At 39.6% G+C, this 25,571-nt stretch overlaps 1 protein-coding gene across 1 annotated transcript in view; it reads left to right on the forward strand.

Moving 5' to 3' along the window:
* LOC124792201 (ionotropic receptor 25a) overlaps positions 1 to 25,571 on the forward strand; it is a 436,300-nt gene that overhangs the window by 269,801 nt on the left and 140,928 nt on the right. Inside the window, exon 13 of the mRNA XM_047257921.1 lies at positions 5,033 to 5,283. Within this exon, the coding sequence (XP_047113877.1) occupies positions 5,033 to 5,283 (251 nt within the window). The remainder of the gene's footprint in view (positions 1 to 5,032; positions 5,284 to 25,571) is intronic.

The raw sequence follows: 25,571 nt of genomic DNA on the forward strand, positions 1-25,571 counted from the left end.
TATAGATATCATGTATATAGTAGCATAGCTTAAGTCTTGTAGTGTCCCTTTCCTGTGTATAAAATCTGTTAGCTTATCTCTATGTGTGTGTATTGTGTAGATAGGATAGAATCTCTTTTAATTTTCGATGTCCCTGTATATTCAATAGGCTTTAAAAATGCTAGTGTGGACTGTAGCTCATCAAATTTGTTTTGGGTGCTCCAGCCAGCTGTATCTTCTGGCGTGCATGTGCTTGTGGTTCGTTACTAACTTGCTCCCCAACAAACATGCGGGTGCGTCGCTCTGATGCCACTTGCATTGTGGTGAGTTGTGTATTGCACTGCATGCTACCACACATTTCACAAATTCATTTATTTGTTTTCAACTGAGCTACGCGCAAGGCGAAGCATTGTGTTTAGAGTATCATCATCTCTAGACACATAAAAATAAAATTCTTCCTTGTTACAACCACTCATCTTATCATTTACACATTTGATATATAAGAAAAAACACAAAAAAAAAATCCTTTACAACTACCAACATAAATTCTGGAATGTTACTTTCCAGCAGTCTAAATCTAAAATTATTATATACATATACAACTTAGAGGGTATACAACCATTTTTTCAATATGTAATCATTTTCAGCTGATGCCCCCACTCTCCTCCTAGGTCACAGAATGGGGGCCTACCATGAACAGTTCAAGTATTCTGGCATCGCAGTGGCATCGGTCTCTGGGTTAGGCGTAACTTCCACTATATGGACTGTTCGTGTTTGATTACGCCATTTAGTACACTGTGAGGCTCTCAATTGAAGTTCTCTATGTCTTTGCATGTTACTTGGCATATATGCGTTACTTTACTGGCTGAATTCTGCTGTCTGTGGATTATTCGGCTGTCTGGTACTGTTTTGTCTTTGTCAAGTGATTGGCTGATTATTGCCAGTAGCTTGTGTCTGTATGTATTGTACAGGCTGTCCATACTCCACTTGCCCATTGTAGTTGTTTTTGTTAAATTTTTGCCCAGTTCTTTTATATCTGCCCTTGAATTTATGGCTGTCTCCATTGCCGTTGTGACTACCATTACTGTTACCATAGGTCTGTGTGGGGTAAGGTTGCCATCCGTGCTGTACTACGAATTTGTTGTTCACTTGTTGGTCTATAAATCTCTGTACCACTATATGCATATTAACAGGCTTGGGTTGTACTGGTCTCTTTGTGTATAAAGTCCATTGAGTCCAGTACAGATAGAAAGGATTCGGTGTCTTGTTCCAGAATTATAGTGAGTTTTTCCCTAATGTGGGCAGGTAGATGGCTCTTTAAAATTTTCAAGATGTCTACTTGAGATACCTGTTTAATCCAGTGTCTAGTTTTATTCAAATATTTTTCAAAATAGCCACTTAGCTTCCATGTTTGCTACTGAATGGAGCTGCTTTGATTACCTCATGTCTGAGCCTCTCATGTACGGCCTCAGACCAATATTTATCCAGAAAGGCTCTCTCAAACTGTTCATAGTAGTGACAACATTCCGCCATGTCTGTAGCCCATAGTTGAATGTTACTCTGTGTGTATCCAACAACAAATTTAATTTTCTGGGCTTCGGTCCATGTACAATATAAAAGATTTCGAAATGCTCTGATAAACACCACGGGGTTGGTTCTTTTCCCTTCAGAGGTCATCATCATCATCAGTGTTCTGCCTAAAGGCAGGTTTTCACATGGTAGTTCTCCAGGCTGTCCGGTCTTCTGCCATCCTCTTCAGGTCTTCATAATTTCCTCTTCCCTTGATGTTGTCCATCACCTTGTATCTCCTTCTTCCTCTCAGTCTTCTCCCACAAGCCAATCCTTCCTAAGCATCTACTAGCAAGCACTCCCTTCTTCAGAGGTAAATATCAGAAAGTGTTGATGCTTAATTAAGCCATCATCTGCAAGTAATGTTGACAAACACACTGCGCTGTCAGTTACAGCCATGATTATGTTCACTTTTGGTGTAGCACATGGAAATTGTGCTTGCTTGACAGGTACAGCTGCCGGTAAGTGTTACTGCATTCTGCAACCTTTGCTATTTTCCTTAAATGGGCTAGCCACTTATTGTGCATAACCAGTGAAAGTATCTGACTTCTCTAAAAGCATGGATTTGTAGTTTTAGCAATACTGCCTCATAACCTTTCCTCTGTTTCCTTTAAACCTGAATCCATTTTTGCTAGAAATTGACTTTCTTTCTCTTTTAGGGCTTCTTCTACTGTATCTACATAATTAATAAATTGAAGAGCATTTTTCTTACTTTGTTTCATACAGATATTTAATGATGTATCAAAACATTATTCTTTTCACAAAATAACTCATTAATTTACTTTGGGCAGTGTCAATAACTCATTCAGTTTACATATAGCTCATATACAGGGTGGTCCATTGATCACAACCGGGCCAAATATCTCACGAAATAAGTGTCAAATGAAAAAACTACAAAGAATGAAACTTGTCTAGCTTTAAGGGTAAAACCAGATGGAGCTCCCGATAGATGGTGCTGCCATAGGTCAAACGAATATCAACTGCGTTTTTTTAAAATAGGAATCCCCATTTTTATTACATATTCGTGTAGTACGTAAAGAAATATGAATGTTTTAGTTGGACCACTTTTTTCGCTTTGTGATAGATGGCACTGTAATAGTCACAAATGTATGACTCACAATTTTAGACGAACAGTTGGTAGCAGGTAGGTTTTTTAAATTAAAATACAGAACTTAGGTATGTTCGAACATTTTATTTCAATTGTTGCAATGTGATACACGTACCTTTGTGAACTTATCATTTCTGAGAATGCATGCTGTTAGAGCTTGATTATCTGTAAATACCACATTAATGCAATAAATGCTCAAAATGATGTCCATCAACCTCAATGCATTTGGCAATACATGTAACGACATTCCTCTTAACAGCGAGTAGTTTGCCTTCAGTAATGTTCACACATGCATTGACAATGCACTGACGTATGTTGTCAGATGTTGTCAGTGGCTCATGATAGCAAATATCCTTCAACTTTCCCTACAGAAAGAAATCCAGGGACGTCAGATCCGGTGAATGTGCAGGCCATGGTATGGTGCTCCGACGACCAATCCACCTGTCATGAAATATGCTATTCAATACCACTTCAACTGCACGTGAGCTATGTGCTGGACATCCATCATGTTGGAAGTACATCGTCATTCTGTCATGCAGTGAAACATCTTGTAGTAACATCGATAGAACATTACGTAGTAAATCAGCATACATTGCACTATTTAGATTTCCATCAATAAAATGGGGGCCAATTATCCTTCCTCCCATAATTCCACACCATACATTAACCCGCCAAGGTCGCTGATGTTCCACTTGTCGCAGCCATCATGGATTTTCCGTTGCCCAATAGTGCATATTATGCCAGTTTACGTTACCGCTGTTGGCGAATGACACTTCGTCACTTACATGAACGCGTGTAAAAAATCTGTCATCGTCCTGTAATTTCTCTTGTGCCCAGTGGCAGAACTGTACATGACATACAAAGTTGTTGCCATGCAATTTCTGTTGGACAGAAATATGGTACGGATGCTGTCGATGTTGATGTAGCATTCTCAACACTGATGTTTTTGAGATTCCCAATTCTCACACAATTTTTCTGCTACTGATGTGTGGATTAGCTGTGACAGCAGCTAAAATACTTACTTGGGCATCATCGTTTGCTGCAGGTTCTGGTTGACATTTCACATGTGGCTGAACACTTCCTGTTTCCTTAAATAACGTAACTATCCAGCGAATGGTCCAGACACTTGGATGATGTCATCCAGGATACCGAGCAGCATTCATAGCACATGCCTGTTGGGCATTTTGATCACAGCAGCCATATATCAACACAATATCAACCTTTTCTGCAGTTGGTGAACAGTCCATTTTAACATGGGTAATTTATCACGAAGCAAATACCGTCCGCACTGGTGGAATGTTACGTGATACCACGTGCTTATATGTTTGTGACTATTACAGCGCCATCTATCACAAATCGAAAAAAGTGGTCCAACTAAAACATTCATATTTCTTTATGTACTACACAAATATGTAATAAAAAATGGGGGATCCTAATTAAAAAACGGTGTTGATATCCATTTGACCTATGGCAGTGCCATCTAGCGGGCCAACCATAGCGCCATCTGGCATCTGGTTTCCCCCTTCAACCTAGACGAGTTTCCTTCTTTGAAGTTTTTTCATTTGATACTTATTTCATGAGATACTTGGCCCGGTCACTACCAACGGTCCACCCTGTATATAAGAAAAGAAAAGAATGAAAAAATAATATGATTCAATACATTGGGTACAAATCTTGATGCTGTACACTATTCACTATCACATACTTTGTTAATCAGTTCAGTTAATGAGTATGTATCTTCTATGTCAGTGCATTATAAGCTCCTTGTTTTTCTGCTTCCACATAATGCATTCACATTTATGTTTCACAAATTTGTAATACTTTATTTTTATCTTCCTCTTATGGAGTTTTGGATGGCTGTAAACTCATGACTAGTTATCTGTTCAAATAAAACAACACTGGAAGAAGGCTGGGAATTCTGTGATTTATTTGAACAGATAGATATTTCCATGATGCATATCTGAATGATCATCTAGATAAAATGCAAGGAGTAGAAGTCTAGATATAATGCTAGGACTAGGAGTCAAACATCAGCTATTTGACTTAATGTTGATGTAACAACCTTTTTTCAAAGCAGTGGATTTCTGTCAATTTTTTGTGATATACTTAACATTTTTAAGGCCAGATCGCCATAGCACTCAAATCTTAGTTATTTTTTACCACATTTCCTAACAATTGCTTAATTTAATTAATATATATCTTGATTTATTCCATGTTCTCTCCTTCATGATGGGATTCATGGAATAACAAAAATAAAGCACTTTTTAATAGCTGATAGTTTTCAATACACTTCACAACTGTTTACTGAACCAAATTTTCATTTTCTTTGCATATAGAAATGTGGAGTAAGTTGTTCATGATACTTATGTTTTATAGGGAGGAGGAGAGGCTCCAAAAAACCTTTCAGGAAGACTCGTAGCAGCTACATGGTGGCTGTTTGGTTTTATCATCATTGCTTCATACACTGCAAACCTGGCTGCATTTCTTACAGTGTCACGTCTAGATACACCAGTGGAATCACTAGATGATCTCTCTAAACAGTATAAGATTCAGTATGCTCCTATTGCAAACTCCTCAGCGCATGTATACTTTCAACGAATGGCTGCTATTGAAAATCGATTTTATGAGTAAGTTGGCATTTTTATAACATCTCACTATTCTGTATATGTGTACATGACATCATTATTACTACAGCTGTTGTTTAGCATTGCTGCTTCTTTTTAGTACAATCAGCTTAAAAAGTTTACTGCTCTTCATTTCAAATTCTAAGCAGTGGGATATCTAATGACTTTAAATGCAGAACATTAGCAATCTTGTGACTGTAATTTGCCTATCCAATCAAACTTAATATTTGTTCTCCTTTTTGACACAAATATCTTACAAAACAAATGATTCTCATCTGGGAGAGGGGGAAAATGGTAGTAATGGTGTAAGAATGCAGAAAAGAAAATATAGCTTTTGGCCACAGCCTTCACACGTGCATGCGCGCGCGCCCACACACACACACATACACACACACACACACACACACACACACACACACACACAGGGAGAGAAGCACACATGAGATGCTGGAGTTGGTTGTCAGGTGTGCATTAGGTATTTTTTGTGTGTGTGTGTGTGTGTGTGTGTGTGTGTGTGTGTGTGTGTGTGTGTGTGTGTGTGTGTATGTGTGTGTGTGTGTGTGTGTGTGTATGAGTGTGTGTCTTACTTTACTGATAGAGGTTGTGTCCAAAACCTATATGAGTGTCTTTCAATCATGTCTATCTGCAAGTTGGTGTGTCTTCTTTGTGGTAAGTGGCAATCTATCTTTTCCTATATTCCTCCCTGGAGTTTCCATTGTTTGAAATTAAGTATACCATTATTCAGTGTCACACTTTTTGTAAAGCATTTTATGAGTGGATATAAATAGTTTTTATCAGTATACATTTAGACAAGTAATAAAATAGATGGAATGAGAACATTGGCCATCCATGCTGCTTAAGTAGATGACATTGTAGCATTGCAGTGGATTTGAATTTCTTTCTGTACATTCAAACTGCTTCTCAGAATATGAATCACTTATAGTGCCTTCCCCTTGCAATCCCCATTGTAATATAGGCCTACGTAGGGTAGCAGCTCTTCTAGAAAACCAGGAATTCTCAGGGAATTACATTTTATGTGGAAAAAATCAGGGAAATCTTATGGAATTTCATGAACTTTGTAGAATCTAAAGGAATTCTGTGTTTTTAACCTAACATTCGAATTTAATTTTATTGAGCTTTATAATCACAAAATTTGAAATACTTAACATTTCAAAGTGTGTTAATTATTTGAATATTAGTCTGTACAAATTATAAACATTTAAAAACCGCAGATAAACTACAGGAGAGTGGGAAAAAGGATGTTGTTGAGCTTCAAACAATTACTCTAGGATTACATTATGACCCCGTATGTATCAGATACGTAGCAATCATGAAGATAAGATTAGAATAATTACTGCATGCACAGAGGCATTCAAACAATCATTCTTCCCACACTTCATACGTGAATGGAACAGGAAGAAACCCTAATAACTGGTACAATGGGATGTACCTTCTTCCATGTACCTCAGAGTCATTTTCAGAATGAACCATGGACCTTGCCGTTGGTGGGGAGGCTTGCGTGCCTCAGCGATACAGATAGCCGTACTGTAGGTGCAACCACAACGGAGGGGTATCTGTTGAGAGGCCAGACAAACGTGTGGTTCCTGAAGAGGGGCAGCAGCCTTTTCAGTAGTTGCAAGGGCAACAGTCTGGATGATTGACTGATCTGGCCTTGTAACAATAACCAAAACGGCCTTGCTGTGCTGGTACTGCGAACGGCTGAAAGCAAGGGGAAACTACAGCCGTAATTTTTCCCGAGGGCATGCAGCTTTACTGTATGATTACATGATGATGGCGTCCTCTTGGGTAAAATATTCCGGAGGTAAAATAGTCCCCCATTCGGATCTCCGGGCGGGGACTACTCAAGAGGATGTCGTTATCAGGAGAAAGAAAACTGGCGTTCTACGGATCGGAGCGTGGAATGTCAGATCCCTTAATCGGGCAGGTAGGTTAGAAAATTTAAAAAGGGAAATGGATAGGTTGAAGTTAGATATAGTGGGAATTAGTGAAGTTCGGTGGCAGGAGGAACAAGACTTCTGGTCAGGTGACTACAGGGTTATAAACACAAAATCAAATAGGGGTAATGCAGGAGTAGGTTTAATAATGAATAGGAAAATAGGAATGCGGGTAAGCTACTACAAACAGCATAGTGAACGCATTATTGTGGCCAAGATAGATACGAAGCCCACACCTACTACAGTAGTACAAGTTTATATGCCAACTAGCTCTGCAGATGACGAAGAAATTGAAGAAATGTATGATGAAATAAAAGAAATTATTCAGATTGTGAAGGGAGACGAAAATTTAATAGTCATGGGTGACTGGAATTCGAGTGTAGGAAAAGGGAGAGAAGGAAACATAGTAGGTGAATATGGATTGGGGGACAGAAATGAAAGAGGAAGCCGCCTGGTAGAATTTTGCACAGAGCACAACATAATCATAACTAACACTTGGTTTAAGAATCATGAAAGAAGGTTGTATACATGGAAGAACCCTGGAGATACTAAAAGGTATCAGATAGATTATATAATGGTAAGACAGAGATTTAGGAACCAGGTTTTAAATTGTAAGACATTTCCAGGGGCAGATGTGGACTCTGACCACAATCTATTGGTTATGACCTGTAGATTAAAACTGAAGAAACTGCAAAAAGGTGGGAATTTAAGGAGATGGGACCTGGATAAACTAAAAGAACCAGAGGTTGTACAGAGACTCAGGGAGAGCATAAGGGAGCAATTGACAGGAATGGGGGAAATAAATACAGTAGAAGAAGAATGGGTAGCTTTGAGGGATGAAGTAGTGAAGGCAGCAGAGGATCAAGTAGGTAAAAAGACGAGGGCTAGTAGAAATCCTTGGGTAACAGAAGAAATATTGAATTTAATTGATGAAAGGAGAAAATATAAAAATGCAGTAAGTGAAACAGGCAAAAAGGAATACAAACGTCTCAAAAATGAGATCGACAGGAAGTGCAAAATGGCTAAGCAGGGATGGCTAGAGGACAAATGTAAGGATGTAGAGGCTTGTCTCACTAGGGGTAAGATAGATACTGCCTACAGGAAAATTAAAGAGACCTTTGGAGATAAGAGAACGACTTGTATGAATATCAAGAGCTCGGATGGAAACCCAGTTCTAAGCAAAGAAGGGAAAGCAGAAAGGTGGAAGGAGTATATAGAGGGTCTATACAAGGGCGATGTACTTGAGGACAATATTATGGAAATGGAAGAGGATGTAGATGAAGATGAAATGGGAGATACGATACTGCATGAAGAGTTTGACAGAGCACTGAAAGACCTGAGTCGAAACAAGGCCCCCGGAGGAGATAATATTCCATTGGAACTACTGACGGCCGTGGGAGAGCCAGTCCTGACAAAACTCTACCAGCTGGTGAGCAAGATGTATGAAACAGGCGAAATACCCTCAGACTTCAAGAAGAATATAATATTTCCAATCCCAAAGAAAGCAGGTGTTGACAGATGTGAAAATTACCGAACTATCAGCTTAATAAGTCACAGCTGCAAAATACTAACACGAATTCTTTACAGACGAATGGAAAAACTAGTAGAAGCCAACCTCGGGGAAGATCAGTTTGGATTCCGTAGAAACACTGGAACACGTGAGGCAATACTGACCTTACGACTTATCTTAGAAGAAAGATTAAGGAAAGGCAAACCTACGTTTCTAGCATTTGTAGACTTAGAGAAAGCTTTTGACAATGTTGACTGGAATACTCTCTTTCAAATTCTAAAGGTGGCAGGGGTAAAATACAGGGAGCGAAAGGCTATTTACAATTTGTACAGAAACCAGATGGCAGTTATAAGAGTCGAGGGACATGAAAGAGAAGCAGTGGTTGGGAAGGGAGTGAGACAGGGTTGTAGCCTCTCCCCGATGTTGTTCAATCTGTATATTGAGCAAGCAGTAAAGGAAACAAAAGAAAAATTCGGAGTAGGTATTAAAATTCATGGAGAAGAAATAAAAACTTTGAGGTTCGCCGATGACATTGTAATTCTGTCAGAGACAGCAAAGGACTTGGAAGAGCAGTTGAATGGAATGGACAGTGTCTTGAAAGGAGGATATAAGATGAACGTCAACAAAAGCAAAACAAGGATAATGGAATGTAGTCTAATTAAGTCGGGTGATGCTGAGGGAATTAGATTAGGAAATGAGGCACTTAAAGTAGTAAAGGAGTTTTGCTATTTGGGGAGCAAAATTACTGATGATGGTCGAAGTAGAGAGGATATAAAATGTAGGCTGGCAATGGCAAGGAAAGCGTTCCTGAAGAAGAGAAATTTGTTAACATCCAGTATTGATTTAAGTGTCAGGAAGTCATTTCTGAAAGTATTCGTATGGAGTGTAGCCATGTATGGAAGTGAAACATGGACGATAAATAGTTTGGACAAGAAGAGAATAGAAGCTTTCGAAATGTGGTGCTATAGAAGAATGCTGAAGATTAGATGGGTAGATCACATAACTAATGAGGAAGTATTGAATAGGGTTGGGGAGAAGAGAAGTTTGTGGCACAACTTGACCAGAAGAAGGGATCGGTTGGTAGGACATGTTCTGAGGCATCAAGGGATCACCAATTTAGTATTGGAGGGCAGCGTGGAGGGTAAAAATCGTAGAGGGAGACCAAGAGGTGAATACACTAAGCAGATTCAGAAGGATGTAGGATGCAGTAGGTACTGGGAGATGAAAAAGCTTGCACAGGATAGAGTAGCATGGAGAGCTGCATCAAACCAGTCTCAGGACTGAAGACCACAACAACAACAGATGTAGATACAGATGTAGATGCTCAAACCCCAGCCCCCCACCCCCACTCCTCCCCTCCTAACCCCTCCCCCATGCTTGCTGTTAATTTCTCAGGAGCTTCTTATAACATCATCTTCTTCCCTGTCCCTGGTATTCTCAGGTGTCCCCCCCACCCCCCTTCTCACCATGTTGGAGGTAACAACTGCCCTGACACAGCCATCATAGGAGGATCACATCTTACCATAGAGGAGAATAAGTGACCAGCAATAGCAGCTACATCATCTGCAAGCTCAACTAAGCTACTGTGAAATTTTCTTAGAGGATGTGACCTAAATCCTGTTACTTTCGTGAATAAACAATGTACTGTCTTACATGTGCACTTCCTTGAATGATAAAGAGCTAACCCAGCTGCCTACATTTAGAGAATAATGATACTCAATAAAGTTTAATTATATGAGAAAAAGTACCATAATTCAGTGTCACACTTTTTGTAAAGCATTTAATGAGTGGATATAAACAATTTTATCTATGTCTCAATGTCTGTATTGTCTCACATGACTAGTTTTGATGTAACATTACTGTCATCTTCAGACCAATCACTGTGAAAACAGTGTTAGCTTTGCTTGGCACATTTATTGTGGAGTCTCTGTTACTGGTATACATGGGCTAACTTTCCTCAGAAGTGTGTACTTGAGAAAAAAAAACTGCTGAGGAAAGCTAGCCCACATGTATTAGTAACAAGGGCTCAACAATAAATGTGCCAAGGAAATCTAATACTCGTTTGGCAATGGTGGTGCCTAAGGATGGCGGTATTGTGTGCCAAAACTAGTCATGTGAGATAATAAAGACATTCTCAAGATACTGCTGCAGCGGTGCCTTTTTTCATATATATCATCAACTGAAGTCCCTTGTCCATGCAATAGGGTGGACATCCATAAACAGTTTAATTAATTTCAACAATTTTCTCTTGACTAATGGGATGCTCAGTTGTCATGGTTTGGGCATGTTTAGTCTCTATCATTCTTATGCCTCTGCTCATGTTCTATCTTTTTTCCTGCCTGTTTTGATCTTAGTCATCCTTTGCTCTCCCTATTCTGTACTTCACATCATTTAGTTCTCTTTGTTTTCATTTTATTTCCACTTTGTTTATATATTTTTTATTTTCATTTTATCTTGGTTAGATCCTTTCTTTCATCACTGCTTCTTCTCCTGCTAACATTTCTTCTTCTTCTTCTTCTTCTTCTTCTTCTTCTTCTTCTTATTCTTCTTTGTCTGCAGTTTTTTCTTTAAATTTCTTGCACCACAGCTCCTTCAAAATAATTAATTGCTCCTGCCTTCTTTCGATTATTTCTGTTATGAAACTCACAGTTCATGTTTTTTTAGATTCATCAACTTTTTCTGCTCCTTTGAGTTTCCACATTTCATAGAAAAATAATATTAAGTTCTATGTCTTCTTTCTCATTTTCAATAACATTAGCCCTATAGTGGTACTGTATGTAACCCCTATTGCTTGTTCATGACATCCACCCCCAGCAATATTACCAAACAAACTTGCACAGTATTTAAGGTACTACACTGTCATTTTGGTTGTAGTAGGACTCAAATTTCTAGGTAACTGCTACTTCTTAAATAGGCTGCAGCCCACCCTAACACCATGCAATTTTTCCTTTGGGGCTTCATCAAGGGTTGTGTGTATGTGCCTCCGCTACCAGCAGACCTCCCTCAGTTAATAAACTGGATTGAAGCAGCTGTTGCTACAATCACTGAAGACACACTCATCAAGGTTTGGAAAGAACTTGGCTATAGACTTGATGTGTGCCGTGTGACAAATGGTGCTCACATTGAACATTTATAAGGTTCTTGGTAAAACTGTTTAAGTTGCTCTTTCATTTGACATATCATATATAACTGTAAGTGTAATGTAATAAATATTATAAAGCATTAAAACCCCAATATTCATTTATAAACACCCTGTACACTGACTCTGGTTCCACATACAAGCTTTCTTCATACCATGATGCCATTTAATGTAATGCAACAAGGCAACAGTAACAACAATAAACTACATAATGATTAATGCAGCATTACACATTAGTACATCATATAAGCATATTGGCAGCAGTTGCAAAGTGGCAGGCAAACTTACAAATAAATACTGACAAGACCCGATCAAAATATTGTCCAAACAAGGTGAATCATTCCTGGCCAAGGGAGTGACAAAAAAGATGGGAAGGGTGGGGAGGGTAAAATCCAATATTTTTTGTGTCCTGCCTACAGTCCAAACCAACCATTCTGCAGTAATTCCATTTTCTTTAACATTGTGCAGGTGCTGCTTTTATCCATCAGTTTTCTCACTATCATTTTACTTTAAAATACATGAATGTAAGAGCAAATTTTATTTATTTCAGTACATGTTTTGTTTTCTTATATGCATACCCCCTGAAATGGTCTTGTGTGCCACCAATAATATGCATACCACCATCTTGGAACCCCTTTTCTGGAGTAAGTACTTACAGTCATCATTTGCACCTTGCAGAAATAGTATTAGAACACCTAGATATTTCAGTATTGGAGGGACTATGGGGTACAAAAGCCCAAAGACCCAAGTGACTGCAAAATGGCACAGGTGACACCGGTATATGTTGTTGTGGTCTTCAGTCCTGAGACTGGTTTGATGCAGCTCTCCATGCTACTCTATCCTGTGCAAGCTTCTTCATCTCCCAGTACCTACTGCAGCCTACATCCTTCTGAATCTGGTTAGTGTATTCATCTCTTGGTCTCCCTCTACGATTTTTACCCTCCATGCTGGCCTCCAGCACTAAATTGGTGATCCCTTGATGCCTCAGAACATGTCCTACCAACCGATCCCTTCTTCTGGTCAAGTTGTGTCACAAACTCCTCTTCTCCCCAATTCTATTCAGTACCTCCTCATTAGTTATGTGATCTACCCATCTAATCTTCAGCATTCTTCTGTAGCACCACATTTCGAAAGCTTCTGTTCTCTTCTTGTCTAAACTATTTATCATCCATGTTTCACTTCCATAAATGTTCGTCTTATACCCTCCTTTCAAGACACTGTCCACTCCATTCAACTGCTCATCCAAGTCCTTTGCTGTCTCTGGCAGAATTACATTGTCATCGGCAAACCTCAAAGTTTTTATTTCTTCTCCATGGATTTTAATACCTACTCCGAACTTTCCTTTACTGCTTGCTCAATATACAGATTGAATAGCATCGGGAAGAGGCTACAACCCTGTCTCACTCCCTTCCCAACTACTGCTTCCCTTTCATATCCCTTGACTCTTATAACTGCCATCTGCTTTCTGTACAAATTGTAAATAGCCTTTCGATCCCTGTATTTTACCCCTGCCACCTTCAGAATTTGAAAGAGAGTATTCCAGTCAACATTGTCAAAAGCTTTCTCTAAGTCTACAAATGCTAGAAATGTATGTTTGCCTTTCCTTAATCTTTCTTCTAAGATAAGTCATAGGGTCAGTATTGCCTCACGTGTTCCAACATTTCTACGGAATCCAAACTGATCTTTCCCGAGCTCGGCTTCTACCAGTTTTTCCATTCGTCTGTAAAGAATTCACGTTAGTATTTTGCAGCTGTGACTTATTAAACTGATATTTCAGTAATTTTCACATCTTTCAGCACCTGCTTTCTTTGGGAATGGAATTATTATATTCTTCTTGAAGTCTGAGGGAATTTCACCTGTCTAATACATCTTGCTCACCAAATGGTAGAGTTTTGTCAGAACTGGCTCTCCCAAGGCTGTCAGTAGTTCTAATGGAATGTTGTCTACTCCCGGTGCCTTGTTTCAACTTAGGTCTTTCATCTACATCCTCTTCCATTTCTATAATATTGCCCTCAACTATATTGTCCTTCCACCTTTCTGATTTGCCTTCTTTACTAAGGGCTGGTTTTCTGTCAGAGCTCTTGATATTCATACAGGTGGTTCTCTTTTTTTCTCCAAGAGTATCTTTAATTTTCCTGTAGACATCATCCATCTTACCGCTAGTAATATATGCTTCTACATCCTTACATCTGTCCTCTAGCCATTCCTGCTTAGCCATTTTACACTTTCTGTGGATCTCATTTTTGAGACTTTTGTATTCCTTTTAGCTTGCTTCATTTACTGTGTTTTTATACGAGATGCATTCAAGTTCTAAGGCCTCCGATTTTTTTTCTAATTAACTACTCACCCGAAATCGATGAAACTGGCGTTACTTCTCGACGTAATTGCCCTACAGATGTACACATTTTTCACAACGCTGACGCCATGATTCCATGGCAGCGGCGAAGGCTTCTTTAGGAGTCTGTTTTGACCACTGGAAAATTGCTGAGGCAATAGCAGCGTGGCTGGTGAATGTGCAGCCACGGACAGTGTCTTTCATTGTTGGAAAAAGCCAAAAGTCACTAGGAGCCAGGTCAGATGAGTAGGGAGCATGAGGAATCACTTCAAAGTTGTTATCACGAAGAAACTGTTGCGTAACCTTAGCTCGATGTGCGGGTGCATTGTCTTGGTGAAACAGCACACGCGCAGCCCTTCCCGGACGTTTTTGTTGCAGTGCAGGAAGGAATTTGTTCTTCAAAACATTTTTGTAGGATGCACCTGTTACCATAGTGCCCTTTAGAACGCAGTGGGTAAGGATTACACCCTCGCTGTCCCAGAACATGGACACCATCATTTTTTCGGCACTGGTGGTTACCCGAAATTTTTTTGGTGGCGGTGAATCTGTGTGCTTCCATTGAGCTGACTGGCGCTTTGTTTCTGGATTGAAAAATGGCATCCACGTCTCATCCATTGTCACAACCGATGAAAAGAAAGTCCCATTCATGCTGTCATTGTGCGTCAACATTGCTTGGCAACATGCCACACGGGCAGCCATGTGGTCGTACGTCAACATTCGTGGCACCCACCTGGATGACACTTTTCACATTTTCAGGTTGTCATGCAGGATTGTGTGCACAGAACCCACAGAAATGCCAACTCTGGAGGCAATCTGTTCAACAGTCATTCGGCTTGTGCGAGCCCGAGGTTGTTCCGGTTTGTTGTCACACGACGTTTTGCCTTCATTAAACTGTCGCACCCACAAACGCACTTTCGACACATCCATTACTCTGTCACCACAAGTCTCCTTCAACTGTCGATGAATTTCAATTGGTTTCACACCACGCAAATTCAGAAAATGAATGATTGCACGCTGTTCAAGTAAGGAAAACGTCGCCATTTTAAGTGTTTAAAACAGTTCTCATTCTCGCCGCTGGCGGTAAAATTCCATCTGCTGTATGGTGCTGCCATCTCTGGGACATATTGACAATGAACACGGCCTCATTTTAAAACAATGCGCATGTTTCTATCTCTTTCCAGTTCGGAGAAAAAAAATCGGAGGCCTTAGAACTTGAATGCACCTTGTATTTTCTCCTTTCATCAATTAAATTCAATATCTCTTGTGTCACCTAAGGATTTCTACTAGCTCTCGTCTTTGTACCTGCTTGATCCATATCAAGTGCAAAATCCTTATCAATGAAACACAATGCATCAAATTAAACAGCACTTTAATTAATCATTGTTCTTTGATATTCAACAAATATTCATATGCTTAACAAGAAGTGTGCTTTATTACCATTAAATTTACCTCCAAACAAGTTATGTGTTAGCATGGATTGAGTGTACAGTATATGATAAGCTACAAAATATGTTCTGAAGTGATGACATTTTTCACTGAAAATTGTGTGGGCATGAATCAGTGAGTTAACATCAACATATATGTGAGGTAGAAAGTCTTGATGATGTCAGATTTAATTGCAAAAATGACTGCATAAATCTCAAAACATATAGTATTTCAAACAAATGGCAGTCACATGTAATTTTCTGTTTTAGATAGATGACTGTATTTAGACACATAACAAATATGCTTACAAGTTCTTTGGCAGAGTGACAAGAGCTGTGTCTATGTAAGAGATCATACGCTAAACTACAAAATCAGCATGAAAAATTCAATATCCATTGAAATAGAGTCAAATTACTTTCTTACATTCCTAATATACCGCAATTAATTCAAGCCAAAAGATGGAAGACCACAGTCCCACGCACATAGTCAGTTAGTTTGTCCAACAGTTTACCAACAAGATCCTCAAATTAATTCTCTAGAAGTAGCCAGTGAATTACATGCTAACAATAAATGTAGCAGTAAGTACAATAAGAAAATTGCAGATCATAAAGACTAACAAGGAAAACTGAATCAATTAATGAAACTAACAAGAAGGTCCAGTATTAGCTGCCAAACATCAAAATCGTGTTTCATTTCATTATAGGAATAACAAAGAATATGATACAGAGTGATATAATGAATAAAAATATTTCCTCAAGAGTGAAACCACTAAATATCAAAAACAATTTCATTTTCCTACAGAACGTTAGCCTGAATATAGATGTGGCTAGCAGTTTCATGTACCACGCCCTCAAATGAGGACATGTAATTTTCAGCTCATTTCTCTTGTCCCTAAAGTCTGAAGTTGCCATCAAAGTGCAGACTAATAATGGTTCCAAGAATGTCTGCAAGATGACAGTGTGAATACAGTAGTAGCTCAATATAACACAGTTGTCAGGGGGACATGATTTACTCCTGCATTTTAGCCTAACCTGCAGTATATCAAGAATGAGCTGCGTAATGGCAGATTACACGTGGAAAGTTAGCATATCCACACAATGGAATGTTATGCATATTGTACTATACTGTATTTAAGTTTAAAGAATATTAGAAGCAAAACATTTCAGAAACTTATCTAATAGTGTACAATAATTAAACAAACATCACTCAGACATCAACCAAACAATAAGATAAGTTTCAATACTGTATATGTAGTACACTGTCAAATAAAGTATGATAACTTACAACGCTGACTGCATGCTAAAGTATATTATTATTCTACTGCTTTAAAGAAGTCAGTTAGTTTTCCTTGTCAGGTCATTTCGCACATTTGCTTTAGTGTGTCTTGTATTATATTTATCTGGTGCAACAACCCATTTTGGTGTGGTGCAATATGTCGCTCCATCCACATAATCACTTTATTTATATTACTCAGTTTTCACATGTACTGGGAAAATCACCTATACTTTCTTCTCTAGTTTTATCATCCTCATTTGGTTCTTTGTTGTTGATGGCTACCCACCAGTTCAAGTCTTCAAGATCAGTTATGCACTGTACAGCATCACATGCAGACTGGATGTCACTGCTGTTGAAATCTGTGTCACTGTGGAGTTCATCTGTTGCAGTTTTTTTTCAATGTAACACTTGTTCCAACAATTCCTAATAGCAATCAGACCAATGCTTTGACGTGATGGGTCTGTTGTGACACTCTTATTATTTACAGATTTCAAGAACATTTCCATTTCTTCATCTGAAATTACAATTGAACTGAGCAGCTTATGGCAATAATGAGGCTTAAATGATAATATGATACTCTGATCCAGTGGCTACATTAATGCCATCATGTTTTATCGCCAAAATAAAGTTTTTACTTTTTCATGTTCTGTTTGCAACAAGTCAGCAGCTGGATGAGTTGTACAGTGACCAGTGATTAGTGGAGCTTCTTCTCTCAGCTTAAGTGGCCATAGGTGCTTTCTCACTGATGGAACAAACTCTTCTTGAAACCATTTCCTGAGAATGTCACATGTCATCCAAGAATTCTTCAGATACCTCTTAGTGAATTGTAATGATGACAAGTTTACATGCATCAGACATCTTGGGTTTTTAGTTTTACCTATTCAAAGAGGTTTCAGCTAATGGCTGCTTGATTTATTTGTGACAAAGAGTTGGATTATTCTGTCTTTATACATTTTCAAACCTGTCTTATTTCCCTTTTTTTTAAAAAAAAAAAAAAAAAAAAAAAATCAAGGAATCTGGCTGGAAGCAATCAATAACAAATAGCTGTTTCATCACAATTTGATGATCATTTAAATTTTCCTCTGCCATTAATTTCTGTAGAATTTCAGGAAATTGTGAAGCAGATACACTCTCACAAGCCTTTTTTCTCCTTCAGTGGTCTTTGACAGCATTTCCCTCTTGAGAACCATCTGTCAGCAGCTACACTGCTGGCCACCATAAATGCAACACCAAGAAAGACAAGAGGTAGCACAACAAAATTTATTTTGTAGATAACATGTTGACCAAGTATCAAATGATTACGTTTACAGACGTCTGTGACATGTGGTTCCTGCCAGAATCAGTAGCCAGAGTAGCCGCCATTGTTGGAGATCACCGCTGCCACACATCTCGGCATTGAGTCAAAGAGACGTTGGATGTGTTCCTGGGGTACAGCAGCCCAAGCAGCTTCCACACGTTGCCAAAGATCATCTGGTGTGGCAGCTGGGGATGTAATCTGGGTCACTCGTTGAGCAACCATGGACCACATGTTTTTTATCGGCGAAAGATCCGGAGAGCGAGCCAGCCAGGGAAGCAATTCAATCTGGTTATTGACGAAGAACCTTTGGACAATGCGTGCCACGTGTGGTCGTGCATTATCCTGTTGAAATATGGCTGTGGCCGAGCCCTGAAGGTAAGGAAGGACAACTGGCTCCAGCACCTCGGATATGTAGCGCCAGCTATTTAAAGTACCAGCAATGCGTACTAGAGGCATGCGAGACTAATATCCAATACCGCCCCGTACCATAATACCCGGTGCAAGACCAGTGTGGTGGTGCATAATGCAGCTGTCCAGCATCCTCTCTCCATGGTGTCTCCACACTCAAATCTGACCATCGTGGTGCTGCAGACAGAAGCGTGCCTCATCAGTAAAGACAACATCATTCCATTCTGCCGTCCACATCCGTCTGTCATCACACCATTGGCGACGGAGACGTTTGTGGTTCTGCGTCAATGGTAGACGAAGCAATGGACGTCTTGCGGACAGACCACTCTACTGTAAACGGCGCCGAATGGTACGCGCAGACACTGGATGATGCGTTACAGACGCAATGTGCTGTGCTATGGTTCGGGATGTCACTGAGCGATCCGTCACTGCCATGCGCACAATTTGCCTATCAGCACGTGCAGTGCTGCACCGAGGTGAATGCGATCGACCACGTCGGTCCGTCGCACCCTCCTGCATCCAACGGTCACATATCCGCATTACAGTTGTTTGGTTTCGCCCAACATGACTAGCGATTTCTCTGTATGATAATCCACAATCTCGGTAAGCCACTATCCTTCCTCTGTCGAACTCGGATACTTGATCAAAAGATGTTCGCTGTTGTCTACGAGGCATAACTGATCGTCTTGTGAAACAACCACAAGGTAAACACACGTGCCGAACGTACACTCGTCGAAATCGCCAAGCCTTAAATGGCGCTATGAGGTGGCGCCATAGGCGCGCGTGATGTGCGTCTGCACTGAAATTCTAATCAGTTGGATATCTCATCGCTGCAAACTCATGGTGTAAATTTCACTTTATTCGGATGTTTCCTTCAGGGTGTTGCATTTACGGTGGCCAGCAGTGTATAATATCTCTGTTTCCGTGTAAATCAAAGTGAAATTTTCAGCTTGAACTTTGATAATTGGTCCCAGAAAAGGCACATCTTCACTTCTCTTTATTAAGAACCACCTATCATGGATACATCAAGTACATTGTCTTTTCTTAAATTGCCCTTTTTGTATCTACAGGGTGGTCCAAAAGTCCGGAAACACCCTGATAAAATCCAAATGGAGTAGCAAACAAGGAAACATAGTCCCTACACACAAGGAACGGGAAGGGGGAAACTTTATAGGCTATGCCACCAACATGGCGGCCATCTTGAAAGCCGCCATCTTGAATTCAACTCCAAAATTTCAAATGGGAATGTGGCCATGTCACATATCAAACAGATAGAGAATTTCACTAGAAAATCAATGCCGTTGTTATTTTAAACATAGCTTTATTCATTCTTGGGCTATAGCCAGTTACATGTGGCAGTGGTGGGATGCTCGGCAGTGTGAGTATTACATACTGAGAAGTCATAAAATGGTGTCTGAAACGGTGCAAAATGACTATCCAATGCCTGATCTGTTACATGCATTTAACTGTTAGGTATCATTTACTCAATCACTGTTTCCTTATTTACAAGTTACAAAATGTCCTTAACACATGAAGAACGCATTGAAATCATCTTGATATCAGGAGAAAGAAGCACATGGGTCATTGCTGAGGATTTCAACAGTCGTCAGCCGACCAGACAGCCCATCACTCACAGCGTAGCTGCCAAGCTTTTAGCCAAATTCCGAGCAACAGGAGAGTCACAGATAAACCTAAGGCTGGAAGACCAAAATCCGCCAATGATGAAGCAATGACAGTGAGTGTGTTGGCATCATTTAGCAAGAGTCCGCAAGGGAATACTCATCGCTTGTCACAAGAATGTGGGGTTAGCCATAACTCCATACTGCGAATTTTATCGCAGCACAAATGGCAGCCGTACAAAATTCAGCTGCTCCAACACCTGAACGAGGATGACCCACACCGTCGGGTACAGTTCACAGAATGCGTGACACAGCAGCTGCAGATAAACCCACGTTTCCCTATCAGGTGCTGTTCAGTGATGAAGCCAATTTCTTTATCAATGGTGAAGTGAACAAGCAGAATCACAGATACTGGTCCGACACAAATCCGCACTCGATTGAAGCTTCCAAAACGGTTGACTCACAAAAAGTGATGGTCTGGTGTGGTTTGTGGGGTACCAAATTCGTTGGACCTTTTTTGTATTGATGGTACGTTAACACCCAACGGTTACTGAGGTTATTGGATGAAGAAGTGTTTCCCTCATTGTTAATGGAGGACAGGACATTTCTGGAATTCTTCCAGCATGATGGAGCCCCACTACATTATTGGCACAATGTGCGAGCATACCTGGATGTGCCGTTCCCTGAAAAGTGGATTGTCACAGTGGTGCTGTTGAGTGGCCACCACGTTCACCAGGTTTGACTCCCTTGGATTTTTATCTTTGGGGTCATGGCAAAGCACTGGTTTATTCTGTGAAAATACGGGATTTGCATCATCGAAAGCAGCGCATTGTTGATGCGTGTGGTCAAATTCAGCCAGATGTGTTGGTCAAAGTTCATCAGGACTGGGTTCGGAGGATAGCATTAACAATCCAGCATAATGGACAACATATCGATACATTCCTATGACTGTTGGTGGTCTCTCGGGACTATGTAACATCGGCGTAATGTCTCTTTGGCACATAACACGCATGCTGCCCAGCGTCCCACCGCTGCCACATGTAACGGGCTATAACCCGAAAATGAATAAAGCAATGTTTAAAATAACAACGGCATTGTTTTACTGGTGAAATTCTCTATGTGTTTGATATGTCACATGACCACATTCCCATTTGAAATTTTGGAGATGAATCCAAGATGGCGGCTTTCAAGATGGTCACCATGTTGGTGACATAGCCTATGAAGTTTCCCCCTTCCCATTCCTCGTGTACAGGGACTCTGTTTCCTTGTTTGCTACTCCATTTGAATTTTATAAGGGTGTTTCTGGACTTTTGGACCACCCTGTATTCCCGCATTACTTTCAAATGTGTTTACAAAACTACTAAGTTTATTCTCTTCTTCCACCCATTTCTTCTGATTGTTCCTCCAGGTATGTGATACTCAAGTGATAGACTTGCTTTAGTTTCACCATTCTTTACACCATCAATAAGTTTTAGATTATCACTCAAAGAGTACAGTTTCTGTTTATGTGACATTGTAACAAGCACTTAAAAATCTATGCTATGAATGATTATTTATGTTTGACATGATGGTTGTGCTTAATTCGATTGTTGCCTAGCATTGTTGCATAGTCACTTTGTTGACTATGACGGGGGACCCAAAAGTAACCACAATCGTAATGCTGCACATCTTGTACTTGTGGTAGCAGGTTGCACTGCCAGAGGGTTGTAGTATGAGCTCTGCTGAGTCATTCTGCCACACAGTGTCACCCAACAGTGAGAAGTGTGGTTTCTTTAGCAGTTCTTTGAGTGTGCATACAGTGCAGACATGACACAAGGAAATGGCTAGTTCTTACGAACAACATGCGCATGCGGCAGTGAAGTTTTGTTTCTTGCTTGGCAAGAACGCAGCAGAAACTGTTTGCAATGATTCAGACAGTCTACAAAGACCATGCTCTTAGTAAAACACTAGTGTAAGAAGAGTTTTCTTGGTTTAAAAAGGGAGAAATGGTGGTTGAAGATCAGCTCCATTCTAGTCGACCTTCAACTGCTTGAAGCGAAGACAACATTGACAAAATCCGTGATCTCATCAGTGAAGATCAATGCCGGACAATCGAGCAACTCGAGAACTTGTCCAGGTTGTCCTGGAGCTCAATTCAGCACATCTTGACCATTGATTTGGGGATGCGAAGAGTGGCAACAAAATTTGTGCTGAGCCTTCTTACCGGAGATCAAAGTGATCGCCGTGTTCAAGCCTGTCTCGAAATGAAGGACACTTTCAAAGATGATCCACATTTTTTCAACAAAATCATTACAGGTGATGAGTCATGGTGCCATGGGTACAATCCAGAAAGTAAACAACAGTCATCACAATGGAAGTCACCTGGCTCATCTCGACCAAAAAAAGTTCGACAAGTGAAATCGAATGTGAAAACGATGTTGATCTGGTTTTTTTTTTTTTTTTTTTTTTTTTTTTTTTTTTTTTTTTTTTTTTTTTTTTTTTTTTCATTAAAGTGATCATACACTCTGAATTTGTCCCTGAAAAGCAGACAGCAAACCAACAATTCTATTTGGAGGTTGTGAAATGGCTTCGCAGAAGTTTGTCGCGAAAACGTCTGGCTTTGTGGGATTCTGGCATGTGGTTCTTGCATCATGACAATGCTCCCACACAAACGGTTCTCAGCGTTCACCAGTTTTTGGCCTCAACGAAGATGACTACCTTGACCCACGCACCCTATTCACCAGATTTAGCACCCTTGGACTTCTTCCTATTCTCAAGGATGAAAAGAGACCTTAGAGGGAAGCGTTTTGTGGATGTGGAAGACGTAAAATGCAATGTCATGAAAGTTCTAGCAGATATCAAAGAGGACAAATTTAAAAGGGGCTTCAAACACTGGAATGAACATTTGGACAAGTGTATTAATGCTAATGGAATGTACTTTGAAGGAAATTAAGGTTGTATTTCAAAACGATAAAGTATATGCTTTCTAGAAAAAAATTCTGGTTATTTTTTGGTCTCCCCTCGTATGTCACCATGTTAACCATGAGATATATAATAAGTTTCTGTCCAGCAACAGTCCTGATATGTTGATAACACAAACTAAAGGTTGAATTTAATTACATCCATCTATTTTGGTAATCATTTAGAGAGCTTGGAGGTTGCAGCAATAAATTATAGTGCAGAAAGATTCCATGTAGACTGTAATAATATTTGTTCAAGTTTAGAAACTATAGTGAGAGTGGAAAAAATCATTCTTATATGATATTTTGTTTTAGGTAACACACTTCATACTGCATTATATCTGAATCCATGGTATATCAGGCTTCTACTGTAGTTTCTACATGGGAAGCTTAATTCTGTCACTTTGTTCTCAGTTTAACCACAAAGTTGTGTTGTGAAAATTGTTCATTGATATGTGGTCTGTGTCTGAAGATGTCTTGGGTTGGAGTGATCACGCTGACTGTGACATCATCTGAAGTGGACGCCCATCACTCATCTTATTACATGTCTTCAGAAACAAGTAATACAAATAATGATATTCACAACATTGAAACAAGTGCAACAAATAACACTGATTTGAAACTGAAATTCAAAGAGATCATTCTGAACCAGGAATATCAACAAAATCTGTAAAAAGGAATCTGATTTGGTTCATTGAATTAGGCAACTCAATCAGTGTTCAACTATTTACTGGAAAAGCAAAAGTATGCATTTCTGGACAAAGTCCCCTTCATATCTTTATAGTGTTACTTCCAAAGAGCTTCCTAGCTGAAACAGTTCAGCAGATCAGAATGGAAAAGGATATTTCTCCACCCATGTTCCTCAACTGGTGACATATTTCAGTATAACACTAGTAATTATTTATTTGCAGTATATGAGGAAATGACACTATTGGTCTGAGGAAACTGCTTTATGCATGAACTTGATTGTTGATGTTATATCTTACAGGATATATGAAGAACTGCACCATTTCCTTCATTTCAAAGACGTTTCTACAACTTCTCAAGACAATACTGAAAAAGCTGTCAGATTACAGCCAATTTTGGAAGTCATGAATCACAACTGTCACAAGGATTTTGAATCTGAGGAGTTTCAGAGTGTTGATGAGATAGTGAATCCACTCAAAGGGAGATCATTGTTCAAATAGTATCTGCCTAAGAAACCTAAGAAATGGGGCTACAAAATGTGCATTCAAACAGGTGTGTCTGATTATATGTATTGCTTCAAACTGTTTCAAGATGGAGAAGGATGAAATGGTGCCTCTCAATGTGAGGCTGCAGGAGCTGCTGGGCTTCATCTGTGTCATGACAGTCTTGGAAAGAACCACAAGGTTATGCTGCTAATCTTTTCAGTAGCATTCCCTTGGTGCTGAAACTGAAACAGCTAACCATGTGATATGTTGGAACCTTTTCCAAATATAAACTGTAGGGAGCAGAATGAAAACTGAAGTTGGGGAAAGAATTACAGAAAAAGCAATGCAGTGGTTGTTCAGTAGCAACATAAATGGATGACATTACTCTCACGAGATGAATTGACAATTCACTAGTAGCTCTTCTATCATCATATGTAGGAAGAGAACCTGAAGGGGCCAAAAGGAAAAGAAGTTTACAGACATCAAATGACCCCACTGTATTGGAATTTATAATAAGCACATGGGAGGAGCTGACATGATGGACCGGTTGCCCTGTACGGGAATGACCCTACAAACCTTAGGTGGTACATGACAATTTTGTGCCACATGCTAAATGTAACTGTAGTAAATGGCTGGATATTGTGGAAGATTAGTGAATGAGAACATATGACCTACAGATGAAAGCCCACTGTTGTCAGGACATTCAAAAAAGAGATACTGTCATTCTATATCCAATGAATTACAACACAATTGTGGATCACAGTGGCCTGCCAAGTCAAGTGGTCCAAATGCCAACAGATGTCATGATCAAAACTGTAGATGAAAAACACGAAGTGTCTGTTATTGTGTGCCCTTACCTATGAAATTTTCATTAGCAAATTGTTTTTAATTTCGTCTTGATAATTCATGCATGAGAGTGGGAGTGTTACGTACATTGCAGCAAGACTACAGAAACCTTATTAACTTATCTCAAAACAACTTTCAGCACCAAATTTCTTTGTGCCAGAACACTTTCCAGAAGTACATAGACATATTTCATCTACATTAGCACAATCTTTTTCCCACAGAAACTATTAAACAGATAAAACATTTTTGCCTGAATACTTCTTGTTAAGTACCCAAGTAATTGTTGTTTGTCAAAAGGGATAACTCCTTAAAACACTTCTTAAACTGTCACATTGTCTTTCATATTTAACTTATTTGTGTGTTTCATGTAG

This window comes from Schistocerca piceifrons, chromosome 1 (genome assembly GCF_021461385.2).
Source record: "Schistocerca piceifrons isolate TAMUIC-IGC-003096 chromosome 1, iqSchPice1.1, whole genome shotgun sequence".
NCBI classification, from domain to species: Eukaryota; Metazoa; Arthropoda; class Insecta; order Orthoptera; family Acrididae; genus Schistocerca; species Schistocerca piceifrons.